The sequence below is a fragment of the Equus przewalskii genome, chromosome 7 (assembly GCF_037783145.1).
Source record: "Equus przewalskii isolate Varuska chromosome 7, EquPr2, whole genome shotgun sequence".
NCBI classification, from domain to species: Eukaryota; Metazoa; Chordata; class Mammalia; order Perissodactyla; family Equidae; genus Equus; species Equus przewalskii.
This window is the reverse complement of record NC_091837.1, coordinates 57,033,177-57,046,023: the sequence shown is the minus strand read 5'-3', so window position 1 is coordinate 57,046,023 and position 12,847 is coordinate 57,033,177. Positions and strand designations below refer to the sequence as shown.

At 40.9% G+C, this 12,847-nt stretch overlaps 1 protein-coding gene and 1 long non-coding RNA gene across 49 annotated transcripts in view; one reads left to right on the top strand and one right to left on the bottom strand.

Annotated features, from left to right (window-relative positions):
- The window catches only part of DTNA (dystrobrevin alpha), a 359,410-nt gene that overhangs the window by 11,822 nt on the left and 334,741 nt on the right, over window positions 1–12,847 (bottom strand). For 34 of the 48 annotated variants that reach the window (XM_070629857.1, XM_070629868.1, XM_070629872.1 and 31 more), the window contains 2 exons: window positions 3,487–3,646; window positions 943–1,032 (listed from right to left, as the gene is read on the bottom strand). In XM_070629857.1, coding sequence (XP_070485958.1) covers window positions 943–1,032; window positions 3,487–3,646 — 250 coding nt within the window. Of the gene's footprint in view, window positions 1–942; window positions 1,033–3,486; window positions 3,647–10,800; window positions 12,005–12,847 lie in introns of those variants that run through there. The other 14 variants (XM_070629851.1, XM_070629881.1, XM_070629883.1 and 11 more) reach the window with 2 other exon arrangements.
- Window positions 305–11,316, top strand: LOC139084848 (uncharacterized). Its single transcript, XR_011542659.1, has 2 exons — window positions 305–383; window positions 7,605–11,316. It is a non-coding gene; the product is annotated as an uncharacterized lncRNA (long non-coding RNA).

Genomic DNA, 12,847 nt, shown 5'->3' with positions numbered 1-12,847 from the left:
AATATTACTTTACTTTAGGAAATACAAACCTAAAATATTACATTCACTTAATATTTCAAAGTATTATAAGAATATAAACTAATAGTACTTGAGACTTGCACAGTAAGAATAATGTTTTTTTGTCGTCATTTGCTAGGGCAGTAGGTACTTGCCATTAATCACGATGTGTGAACTCCTGTCATTTTTATCCTATTTGGTAATCTTAATCTAAAATAGCAGCAACAATTTTCATTATTTTAATTCTTATTATAGAGGCTTTAAGAAATTTAAATCCGGATTTTTTTTTTTAATATTGAGGTTTTATTTCTTATAGTTGTTGGAATCTCAATGGTATGACACTGTCCTGCTGACAAATATCTTGGTAGATGGGCTATAAGGAACAGGTGAGATGTATTAGTAACTGGTAAGATATTTATTTGCCTATTCATTGATTTAAGGTTTTAAAACTCTACGTAGTATTCTTAGGATAAAGATTCTCTCACAATTTCATGCTATTTATTTTCTGGGAAGATCTTTCCTTAGAGATATTGTGAAGGTAAACTTCAGTTTAGCCTCATTCAAATAGCCGTGCATTCCAAATTAAGAGAGTCTAAATTAGTAAATAAAACACCTCACCTTACATTACAACTTCAGCATCATGTCACTTTGGATCATGGTACATGCTAACAGTGGCTATCTTTTGGATCTAGAATATAAGTCAGTTTTAATATTTTTCTTTATTCTTTTCTGCATTTTTCAAAGTTTCTGTATTGAGCATCTATTAATAGTCTTCTCATCAGCAAAATATAAATATTACTAAAAAATATGAATATACCAACAAAATATCGACAGATCTTTAAAAAATCTTTTAGTATCAGGTGATGAGCAGATCTCTAACAGAGACCCCCTAGCACTGACGGTCCCTCTGCAATGAGCAGACAAATGAGGGGACCAGGAACTCACCGGAATTCAGCTCTTTCACGAGAGAGGACATGGTGTTAGTGATGGAATCTGCTGCCACTAGTAAATCATTCCTTAAATTTCTTCTTGAACCTTAAGTGAAGAAGAAATGATAATTAAAAAAATCGAAGCTTTTCCTTTTTTCCAAATTTCCATACCGTTTGTTTATCACTTCCATTGGTATCCTAAAGCAAGACTTCTAAGGCTTCTCCTTTTCAGAAGTGCTTTGGTTCATTTCCTGAAAAAATACATTGTGCTTGGGGCAGCGGCTTCTGATCTAAGAAGACATGGCAGCAGATGGGTGTGCATATAATTTATTGTCCAAATTGGGACAATTTTGCAAGTGAAAGGAGGCGGAATTAATAAGACTGGCTGACCCCGCACAAGCTGGGATGGTTCCAGGTAAACCAGTATGTGTGGTCACTCTTCTTAAAAATAAGCCACCCAGATAAAAAGTCTGGTTTTGCCAGGAAAGCTGTGCTTTCCTAGCTGAAGCTATCATGTCAGCCATTACCTGACAGCTGAGCGCACTGATCTCCATCACACGGCTTCTGTTTCTCATCAGGGCTCCCAGAGCGCCCCCTGCCATTACAGCGACCTCTTGGGAATAGGAACCCTGTGCACTGAATGCCTCCAGAGTGTGGAAATGGGGCAAGGATTCTTGTTCCTGCTCCCAAGATCTGGGCAGATGTGTGTCTGGTACCCTGAATTTGAACTTAGACCATGTTTGTCTATGGTAGAGAAAGATTATTATAATGTTTTGGGCATATTAAGGGTTAAATGGGTATTTGTGGGCTGGTCTGGGAGTAGGGCAAGGTAGAAATGGAACAGAGCACTAATTACCATATCTTTGGAAAAAAAGGGTTCAAGATTCCAAATACTTGACTTATAGACCAACTTATGTAGCAAGAGCCTTTTATGAGCTAGGGGCTGCCTCTAGGCCACATTTCATCCTGTTATTTCTCAGAAAGTAATACTAAATAAGTCAAATAATAAATACAAGTAAATTAAAAAAATCAAAGTAGTTAGATAAAAGCATTAATTATAATAGAAAGCTCAAGTTGATTTAAAATACTGTGAATTTCTTTAAAATGTGATTTAGGGAAAGGACATTTTTCCTCCTAAAAATTAAAAAAGGAAAGTTATTTGTATAACTTGAATTATATTCAGCACTTAGAAGAAAAAGCCCTGTTATGGATCTTCCTGTTTCTTCAGAACAGCCTGACATTCTCTCTCTTTTTAAACTGTGCTAACATTTTATCCCCCTACATGATGGGTGAGAGTGTCTATTTCCTTACACTATCGCCATCCCTGGATATTACTGATGTGAAAAACTTTTTTTTTTGATTCTTCTAGGCAAAAGGTGACATTTATTAAAATTTGCATTTCTACGAGTAGTTGTGAGGTTAAACATCTTTTCATAGCTTTATTGGCAATTTCTATTTTTCCTTCTGTGTGTTCATATCCTTCATCTATTTCTGTTTGGAGGATGTCTTTTTCTTGCTGATCCTCTGGGCTTTATGTATAACTGAAATTATGACACTTGATTGCCATATATGCTGAAAATGGTTTCCTTAAGTCTATTTTTTGCCTTTTGACTTTGTTTGTGTTTCCTTTCGGCTTAAAACTACCAGTCAGATATGTCTCTCTTTTCCTTAGACATGTGAGGACCTGGAAGTATGTTCAGGATAAATTGCTAATTTAAAGAAAATGCAAATTGCAGACCAAAACACACTGCATGATCTTATTTGTGCGAAAACAGAAGCGTATGTGTCTATAAACACACACTTAAACATACATATTTATATAGAAGCAAAAAGTTGGGAAGGGCCAATCTGTTAATAGTGTTTACTTCTAGGAACAAGATCGGCAGAGTAAGGGTCCACAGGAGGATTTTTTTCCCCTAACTTTCTATAAATTTAAAAAGTCATGGCAAGAAAAAGTTTTAAAAAGCGTTAACATATTTCCAAATGAATAAAATCACTTGCCTTGGGACAAGCCCTGGCAGTGTGTCAATGGAAGAGGCAGCTGGTGGAAGAATGCCGTTTGTCATCTCACATCACTCTTTGCACTCCTCTATTAACTACAGAGGCCTAACCTCATAGCCCCATATTACAGAGGCAATGATTCAACTCTGTAGGGCATCTGTAAAATGACTAAATATCCTTCTTGATCACCTCGGGGCTAAAGAGGTGGGATGGTTTAATCTCAGTGTTGAATTTGTTTTAATGTAAACAGAAGAAAGCAGGAAATAAGATCTTTCAGAATTTTAAAATGGATTGCATTTATAAAGTTTCCTGGGATATTAGGGAAAGAATTTCTCGTCCTAATGAGCAAAGAGAAAAAATGAGGTAGGGCGCTAGAAGCCAAAGGAAAGATGGTGAGTGAGGAACAGATTAGCCTTGGGAGTTTCTAAAACAGCTTGCAGGCCAGGCTGGGACACTAGAATGTCCATGGTGTGGCTCTGACAACTCTAAACTGCTCATAGACCGTGGGGACTTATTTGTCATGTAAAAGCAGAACACAACAGAAAGCAAAGGCACTTACTTTGTGCAAACGCCTCCTGTACGTCTCCCCCTACCCCAGTGAGGGAGTCCTGTGGCATGTGCGTCGGGGTGGAACAGGCCGACGCAGACCGCACGGGCATGGGGATGGGCCTGCTGATGGTGTGGCTGGGGGAGGAGCGAGGAGAACCTGCCCCCTGGGTCTGGAGAGACAATGCAAGTCATTAATTTGTTTTCCCAAGAAAACGCCAAATGCCATCCCCAAGGCCTCAGTCAAAGGTTAAAAACAGTAACAATGAAATTCCAAAGCAGGAGGAAATCCTAGGTCATTGAGATGGAGATTCTAAACCTGAGCTGCAGCTGCAGATAATTTAAAATCTTATTGTATATCATCTGAAGTTTTGGTTACATATTGAAAGCTAAAAACATTAGTACAGCATTGTTCTATAATATTGGAGATGTGTGCCCACGTAATGCAGCTACTATGAAGCAGGGACAACAACAAGGGGCGTCTGTTTTCTCCTTGAAGGAAGTTCTATGGACATTAAGAATAAAAGGACATTAAGGAGAAAGTTTTAAATATAAGCTAGGAGGCTCTTTAGGATGGATCTGGTTTATGCGCTTCCTAAATTTTCAACCTATCTGTCCTGGCATCGTCTCTAGAGGATAATTCACAGTTCAAATCATGTCATGCAATAATATGCACATTAAGTCTCAAATTAAGACTCAGATGAAGCGTGAATTGTTTCGTCCCTATTTTACAGTAAAAGTTGACTTCGCCAAATTGCTCTGTGATTCGGGGTTTCAAATGGGGAAGGGAAAAAAGAAATCTTGGTTTCTAATTTCTGGCTTGTTTCCTGGAGGAAATATCCTTCTCTTCACCTATGAAAAAGCAGTAGTCTAGCAGGACAGTAAGAATAGTGGCATTTAAAAAGGAGTAAAGAAAAAAGCAGAAAACAACGGAAAACCCCGTATCTCTGCACCACGGTCCTCAGCATGAAAGTGTTCTGAGACTGTCACACCTGGAATTTCGCGGTTTTGTCTCTGCAATGAGATCTCTTGGAAATGTCTTTTCTGTTATAATAATTAGTTTACAAAGGAAGTCAGTCACACACAAGTAAGAAAATGCAGCGAGACCCTCAAGTGCATACACAACAGATTAGGCGTTCACATAAATTCCATTCCATGTTGGGTCTGGCCAGGGAGAGTGAGGACTATTCCACAGCAAGGCCCAGAGATTCGCCATCACCCCATTCAAACCCCGAGACATGCACCACAAGAGTCAGGCTCTGGGATATTCAATTTAGATCTTTTCTGTGGGTTCAGCTGCTTGCCGTTAAAACACACAACATCAATCCTGTAAAATGTCATGCTGTTAGCTTTCCAGGGCTCGGCATCACACATAAAAGTCAAATCTACAAATTGAGAAAAGTCCAGAATTAAAAATGAAGCAAAACAGAACAGAGCACAGAAAATAACTCCCGTGATGCCCAAAGGGCTGAGGCTTCCACTCGTTCACTCTCCACGGTACCTTGTATTGGTCTGTCCGGGCCCAGGGAAGAGACCTTTGCCTGCTTGCGATGGTTTGCAGCCTGCTCGCCCCAGCCCGCTCAAGGAGGGGTCGGGTTCTCCCCAGCAGACTTTGGCATCTCAGTTTCATTACCAGGAAACCTCTGCTTTTGAGCTACCATGGCATCCCCCTGCTTCCCATGCCAAAATAAATGACTTCACGTTGGAGTCATGCTTTGCCATGTAGGAAGGGTTTTCACGTACATCCTCACTGATTTCTCTCCACGACCCATTGAAGCAGGTATCATTACTCGATCTCAGTGCTCAGAGAGGTGAAAAGAATTGCTCAGGAGATGGAGATGGAGGGACTGGGCTGGTGTCTGAGCCCAGGTGCTTTGACTGCCCTGGGCTGTGGGGACATGGATGGGCTATGGTTGGTGGAAGGTCCCTCAAAGGAGACAGATGTTGGTCAGGTGCTCTGAGGGCTGCCTTCCCCTTGCAAGCCCTCCTATGCATCCTTTTCAAGGCAGAGCCCACAGTAGGGCTCCTTGTCCTTTCTTATCTGTCCCCTTTACCAAGGAACCACTTGCGGCAGGGAGGAGGGACTGGAGATGGGAAACGGGACAGAGGAGTTGAAGGAAGAAGGCTCTTGGCCACACAGCGTGAGTTACCCTCTTAATCCTGGGAAGCCAGATCTTCCTCCGTGGTGGGAGGCTCACAATAATAATGCAACTCCACTTTTGTATGTAATTTACAGTGTAGACATCACTTTTACATACATTTTTATTTCATCCTCCTAATAATCAGTGCTAGGAATGATAGTAGATTACATGTGAAGAGAAATTTGCAGTCTATAAGGCACTTTCATCCCAACTACTTCACTTAGTCCTCCTAACAAACATATGAGGTATTATTATTATTATTCCCATTTTTCGGATTAGCAAACTAGGCTCAGATGGGATAACTGGGTTACCCAAGGTCTCTGAGCTCGTGAATGGCACAGATAGAATGGATCCCCAGCCTTTAGTCTACAAGCCCAGGGCTTTCCCACGGCACCACAGCTGCGTCTCAGGATGCTGGGCACTGGGACCAACCATCACACGCTTCCATCTGTGCTCCACTAAGCATAGAAAGATCTAGCAACCTGAAAGCTGAGAAGATGCCGGGCATGGATCCAGAAGTGAGCAGTGTTGGAGCAGCAGCCTGGGCTTCCTGCTGGGCCAGGCAACACCTTTTAGTTGCTGGGTTGAGGGGAGCACTGTGAGTGCCCAGAAGGGCAGAAGAGCTTTTGGGCTGCTTCTCAATCAGGACAGAAACACAGGCCCACAATCTCTCATCTGCAAATCTCACATCCCAAAAGCAACTCATGGTATTTCATAACTGATGGGAAGCAACGTACGGTACCTGCATTGTACTGCATTTCTAGAACTTGAAATATTCTGAATTCTGGAACATGTCTGGACCCAGCAACTTCAGATATGGGGCTGTGCATTGAAATATTGCATTTCAATATTCTAATGGCTGCCTGGGGCTGTCTTGCACATCAGCCCTGCTTGCACCTGTTCATGCTCTCCAGTATGTGGTGCTTGTGAGGCTGGCCCCCTGCCCTCTGGACACTAAACCTGGCCCTCCTAACCCTCCTTTCTGTGCGTCTCTTACCTCCTGGCAATGCTCTCTCCTCCTCACGCTCTGAGCTCTCCTGCTAACTGTGTTTGTCTGAGGCATTCCCAGCCCTACCTCTCCCAGCTTAATGCCTGGTATCCGAAGCCAACTTTTCCTACTCCTTTCTGCCTCTTTATTTTCTTCAAAACTCCTATTAGTAGTTTTGTCAAGAGAAAAATAATCGACTGTAGTTAGGAGTTAAGGGAAAAACAATTGATTGAATCTAAGTTACACCAACGTGTGACTGACTAATAGCTACCATCTCCTAAATGAATCTCTAATTGGTGCCATTTCAAGCAGTCGGATTATGTGAAGAATTTGGGTGGAAGATTCTGTACTGAAGAAAAGATCCAGTTGCATCTTTCCTGCAATTCACAACTCTCAAGTCATGTCCAGTCTTTACCCAGACATTTGGGGGTAGAACCTTGGTTCCCTGGGCAATCGTGGCCCCATCTCTCTTTGTCAGGACACTGTCCAGTTTGATGCATAGTACCTTCCTAGGACCTACTGCTGGGAACTCCATCTCTGTTCTGTTTTGTCCTTGTAGGGCCACTAAGAAAAGGCAGTCGCCCTTGGCATTGGGTCACATCAGTGGAGAGATCACTGAGTTTCATTTTCACAGGTAGTGGGCCCTGTAGAATGGTGGTCTCTGGCCTGGTCACAAAGCATGACTGCGAACAACTTTAGAAGGGCTAGAGTGAATACTCTCTGTGAACACCCTTTCCTGGAAATTACTCGATTAACGGAGCAAAGACTTAAGGGACAATGGTCCATGCAGATCAATATATAGATCTAAAATTCCTGAGAAGAGAGTTGATTTATGGAAGAAGGAAAGCATATATCATCCTTGGCAAATTTAAAATAGCTCTCTTCCTAGAGAATAAATGAAAAATTCATTTCTCCACTCCATTCACTGAGTCCACTCAAGCTGCTGTTGTATCAATTTTTAAAAAGTCTGACAAGATCCATAAATTTTCTGATTTTTTCCAGGAAGCATTTTGGTTTCCACTCAGCACCAGACAGGAGAAATGCTTCAAGGAAAAGGACCAAATGTCTATTTGCTGAACCGGCACACCCTGGCGAAACGGCAGAGCAGATGACCAAGAGACATGCGTGGGTGGCCTTACGCACTCCCTCCCCTGGAACCAAAGGGTCTGCCTCTCAGGTTTGGCTGAGAATGCAGCCTAGACAGGCCTGATTTTACCTGGCAGCCTGGGAAGATGCAGCAAAGCAACGTTTAGTGAGCTACATTCAATCATCTTTTCATCCTGTTTTCAGTATACATTCACTGACTATCATCACAGGGATTGTGGTGGCCTAAGTGTTGTAGGGATGTGCATGAGGCGACTAATTCTGACTGCTCAGGCCGGAGGCACCATTCGACTTGAGTCTTAATAGCAGAGATTTCGAGGCAGAAAAGAGGAAGCAGGGGGAGGAGAAAAGAGCATTCCAAGCCTTGGAGCACCACGTGTAAGGCATGGGAAGTTGGGGGGGGGGTGGTATTGCAGAAAAGGTGGTGGTGGGGGCGGCGCAGTGTGGATGAAGCACCAGGCTCCCTGTGGGGAGTGGAGGGGCCTGAAGCCTGGAAGGGGAAGAGCCAGTTTGGGGGGCTTCCGGTGTCATAAAGGGGGCTGGCCTTTATCCTGAACTAGGTGGTCATCTTCCAAGGTTTTTAAGCAGAGAAATAATTTTTATTTTTCTAGAATTAATTAACCAACCTTTACTTTTAAAAAAGGATGTGACAGAGTCTGGGAGGGTATGTTTTTGAACACTCGCTGTTAGTCCCAATATTGCAGTTCTTTATGGTGTGAATCATCTCCCCCTCATTTTGATTGCTCCACTACTCCACAGAACATCCGCCAGAGACGATGAGCAGGGGATATAAACGGAGGTGAACGTAAGCTGGTAAAATGTGTCATTTCGGGCCTGTTCATATTCTACAGCGCGTTTGGAAGAAGTAGGAACCTGAATGAATATGACTTCCTGAGTTAATTGGGTCATCCAGCTGTAAATAGAGAAGAGAATAGGGGCAGGAGATGCAACTGGAATGATATTTGACTTTCTTCCCCTGACCTGACTCTGTTAGTTAAGCAGAAGGAAGAGAAGTGAATGTGTGTGCGTGTGTGTGTGCATGTAAAATATGGGTCAAATTACCAAAGTTTAAATTTTCTTGTGTGTATGTGTATACATATATACATACCTTCATACTCATACTTGAGGTGCATATAATAATTTACAAAGTGCTTTCACATCCATTATCTTTTAAAATCCATACAACAACTCTGTGAGTGATGTATTATCGGTATGTTTGAAATAAATTACCAGGAAGTTAATTGACACTCAAGATCTTACAGCTGTGAGCGAAGAGCTGGGGCCACTATAATTCAGGTCTAACTCCAGTCATCTTTCTAAGAAAATTATTATTGAGACCGTACTTTCTGAACTCAAAGTCAGGATACTTGGTTTTAGATTGAGACATATTTGGAACTGGAAGTATACCAGAAACCCTGAAACATACCATCATTGCAATTATACCCCAGCCACCTTCATTATCAAAGTTTTTACGAGTGTTCTTTTTATGGTTCCTTCAATAAATTTTAAAAATAGACAAAGAAGAAAGAGGGTAGGATAATTTCGATTCGAGTTTTGTAAAAAAAAATTTATTGCTTATGATACCATAATCATCATATTATATTACAGGCACTATTTTTTTTTTTAAAAAAAATTCATGTTCTCTCCTCCAGGGGGATAAATTCATGCATTACCTCTAACAAGAAACAGTATAAGTAGGAATTATATATACCAGTAATAAAATACATTGAACCACACAGACTTATGATAAAGCAAGTAGAGGTTATTAAATCAAGCACAATTTGTTGTGTGCCATGTCTTAAATCTGATTTTACAAAGAGAATGTCCCCAAAGGGGAAAGGCTCATAAATAAAAACGGAATTTAGAAGCAGATGCCAGACTAAAACCTCTAAATTCTCTCCTTAGATCATGTTATACCACGAGAAGTCTATAAATTTGGACGGCGTTTGTTTATTTCCTTGTGGCTCTGCCTCTACAGGATTGGGACATAACGGGGTTTGTCTTCAGTTTTGACTGAAGGTCAGTTTAAGAATCAGCCACATGACATCTACTACTGCATTTGTCCATTTCATTATTCAGTACTCCTATAAAGCTCCAAGTGAAGACTTTCTTTTTATATTTTATGCCAAGAGAAATTTTGGTCCTCTGAGAACAAGTATTTCTGTTTTGATAAAACCACCAATTACATTTTCCTTTTTTTGACTCATTGCCAGAAAGCTCAGAGTAACATCCTTGTCCCTTATGATTAGCATCTTTGCAGTTTCTTTTCTTTATTTTTGATTTTTCTATTTCTATTTTATGAAGTCATTGTTTATGTCTTTTTGTTGTAAGCTGCCTTGAGTCCTTTATGAAAAGAGGCTTGGGTACAAAAGCAAATAAATAAATAAGACAGGTAAACCTCTCCCCACCCAGACAATGCATTGCTGATATCTGGGAGTCACCAATAACGGCCCTTAAGTACGCATGGAGCAGTACCATGCTGGCCAACTTTCAAAGATGCAGTGGCTATCGAGGGCTCAGTGGGGAGGAGCTGGAAGGAAAGGAGGCAGTAATGCTCTTATGGGCACTGCCATGGTTTGGCTCTATGCATCCATCTGTTTATGAACTTCCTAGCTCTATGCATCCATCAGTTTATAAGCTTCCTATGCATCCATCTGTTTATGAGCTCGCTGGCTCTAGGCATCCATTGGTTTCTGGACCTCCTGATCCACCGAGCCTTTCAAGAATGCATTGCCTGGGAAATGGTAGAGAAGGGGTCCCTGAGGGAACTGGTTCAAGCAAGGCTGACTGACTACAGAATGATTGCTCTCTCTCTCCACTAGAAGGAGGAAAGTTCTATTTGAGCCTTATTTCATATTTCTGTGCACATGCTAAGTTAGAGACAGGAAAGAAAAGAGGCCATTTGCAAAGAGAAGCAACACAGCCAGGCATTTTTCTCTGTCATGACCTTAGTGTGGCAGGAGTACGACAGCAACCCCCAAGTATGCATTTATGGGCAACGATACAGGCTCGAGATGTGTGTCCTTCACCCAGGGGCACTGTCTCTCATTAAAATTTGACTTTAGTAAAGTAATTTTTTTCACAAAATACAAAATAATGTAATACATTGTCTTTATTGTCTGACATTACAGATTAGTTTTACACTTTCCTTTTTTTACAGACTGTGGGAATGAAGGGTAAAAATGTGTCCAGCATTTTGCAAACATTCTTTGTTACACACAAACACACACAATGAGTAACAGGAAAGAGAATACAGAAGAATTAAAAAGCACGTTGAAATTGGACAGGCTGTGGTTCTAATTGATCCATGGAAATAATGTGAAACTTCTTGATAATACTAGCGAGTGGGATATATTGTTATACACAGCTTGATACATGCACTTGAAATTAAAGCTGCTTTTATTTTGCTTCTATTTTTTTTTTTATTATTATCTTTTAAGTATGCTGCTCCCTCTGCTGGCTTCTGAACCTGACCACAGGGTCAGACACAGGCTTAGTTTAGGCTATAGCTAGAGGGTCACAATGCTTCTATTTCTAGAGATGCACGTAAGAACCTTGTGAACTCCCAGAGCAGAAAGGTTCTCGGTGATAAGAGAAAGCCTGAAAGTTATCTATTCTTTTGAGATCACTGTCAACCAATGGGAGGGATTCTTCTTGGGGAAGAATTAAACTATGGGAAGTGCACAGCTACTGAGTACAGTCTTTCTCTCATAAGACTGAGCACATTTTGGTGAGCAGTGGGGAACAGGGCGCAATAATTAAGCAATGAAAAAAGATGTGGCTGGCTGGTTTTTCTAAAAAGAGGTTCTGCAACTTTTCAGTAACATGGAAACTGAACTGAATATTCACAGTGTGAGAGGATGACGAGGTTAGTTTCTAGGTGCTGTGGGTTTTACTGAGTGTAATGTTGGTGACTGTGGTGGGTCTCTTTCTATTAAGAGAAGGATCTGATCAACAACCCAGAAAGGTGTGAGACTGGTTTGAAACTTAGACCCTAATCTAAAAAGTTTCTAACAAATTACAATTTGTAATACCTCTTCTAAAAGGTAACAGCTCTTCATTTGATGCCCACAGTAGTAATAGTTATAAAAAATGCTCTATTTTATATATCTCAATTCAAGCACTACATTGAAAAGGAAGCAAATTAGTATGATTTTTTTTTTCTCTTTCCAAACTGAAGCATGAACATACATTAGAGGCAAAAGCAATGAGAAAAACGGCAGGACGGCAGGCCCCTCCACTGTTAGTTAAGACCTGCAGTAGGGAACATAACTTACTCCCTGCTTCAGTTCTTCTTCCTACAGAAAGATTGAATCAATAATAGTTAGATTACCCAGAGTTCCAATAAGAGCATGTATACAGTGTGAAGGAACGCAAGGTAGGGGAAACATCAACCCGGCTTTGATGGCAGGTCAAGCCTTTTCTACCTCATTGACTTTCATTCTAAGTCTATGTAGGTATTTAAGACTACAGACTCATCTCTTTCCTCCACACATCCAACCACCTTTCAACACAATCTCTCTCTAGCCTTGTGTTCGTACATCCTGATACAATAGATTGTGCTCAGTTAGGCTAGTTTGATGCCAAGATGGCTGGCGGTAAATAGACTCCTAACCCATGGCGATGGTGACAGAAACTATAGGACTATAAGTCGGGGGCTGTTTTCAAAGCTTCCTGTCATTCAGTGAAGGGATAGATGCAATCAGCCCTCTTCGTTTGGCATATTTGGAAAGGAAAGCATTCAGAGCTCTTCTAGATCATCAAATGAGATAACAGGCCAGGAACAGTGAGAGGTTATTAATTATCTGGGCTTTCTGGATACACACAGTACAACAAAAACTGAATTCCACACCATACATGTCTAATACTCTGAAAAGTAAATTTTGTTTAGTAAAGATAAAGCATTCCCAACACTGATGGCAGGAAAAGTTGACCAAGGAATTAAAAAAAGTAAAGAAAACAAAAGAAAGAAGTGTTCCAGCAGTGCCTGGGACACAGTAGGTTTCAACAAATATTTGTTAAATGAATAAAAGAAGGGAAGGAAGAGAAGAAAGAAAGAGAGAGGAAGAAACAAAAGAGAAAAAGAAAGAAAGAGAGAAAGAAAGCCAGAAAGAAGAAACAATATAGAAACAATAAATTAT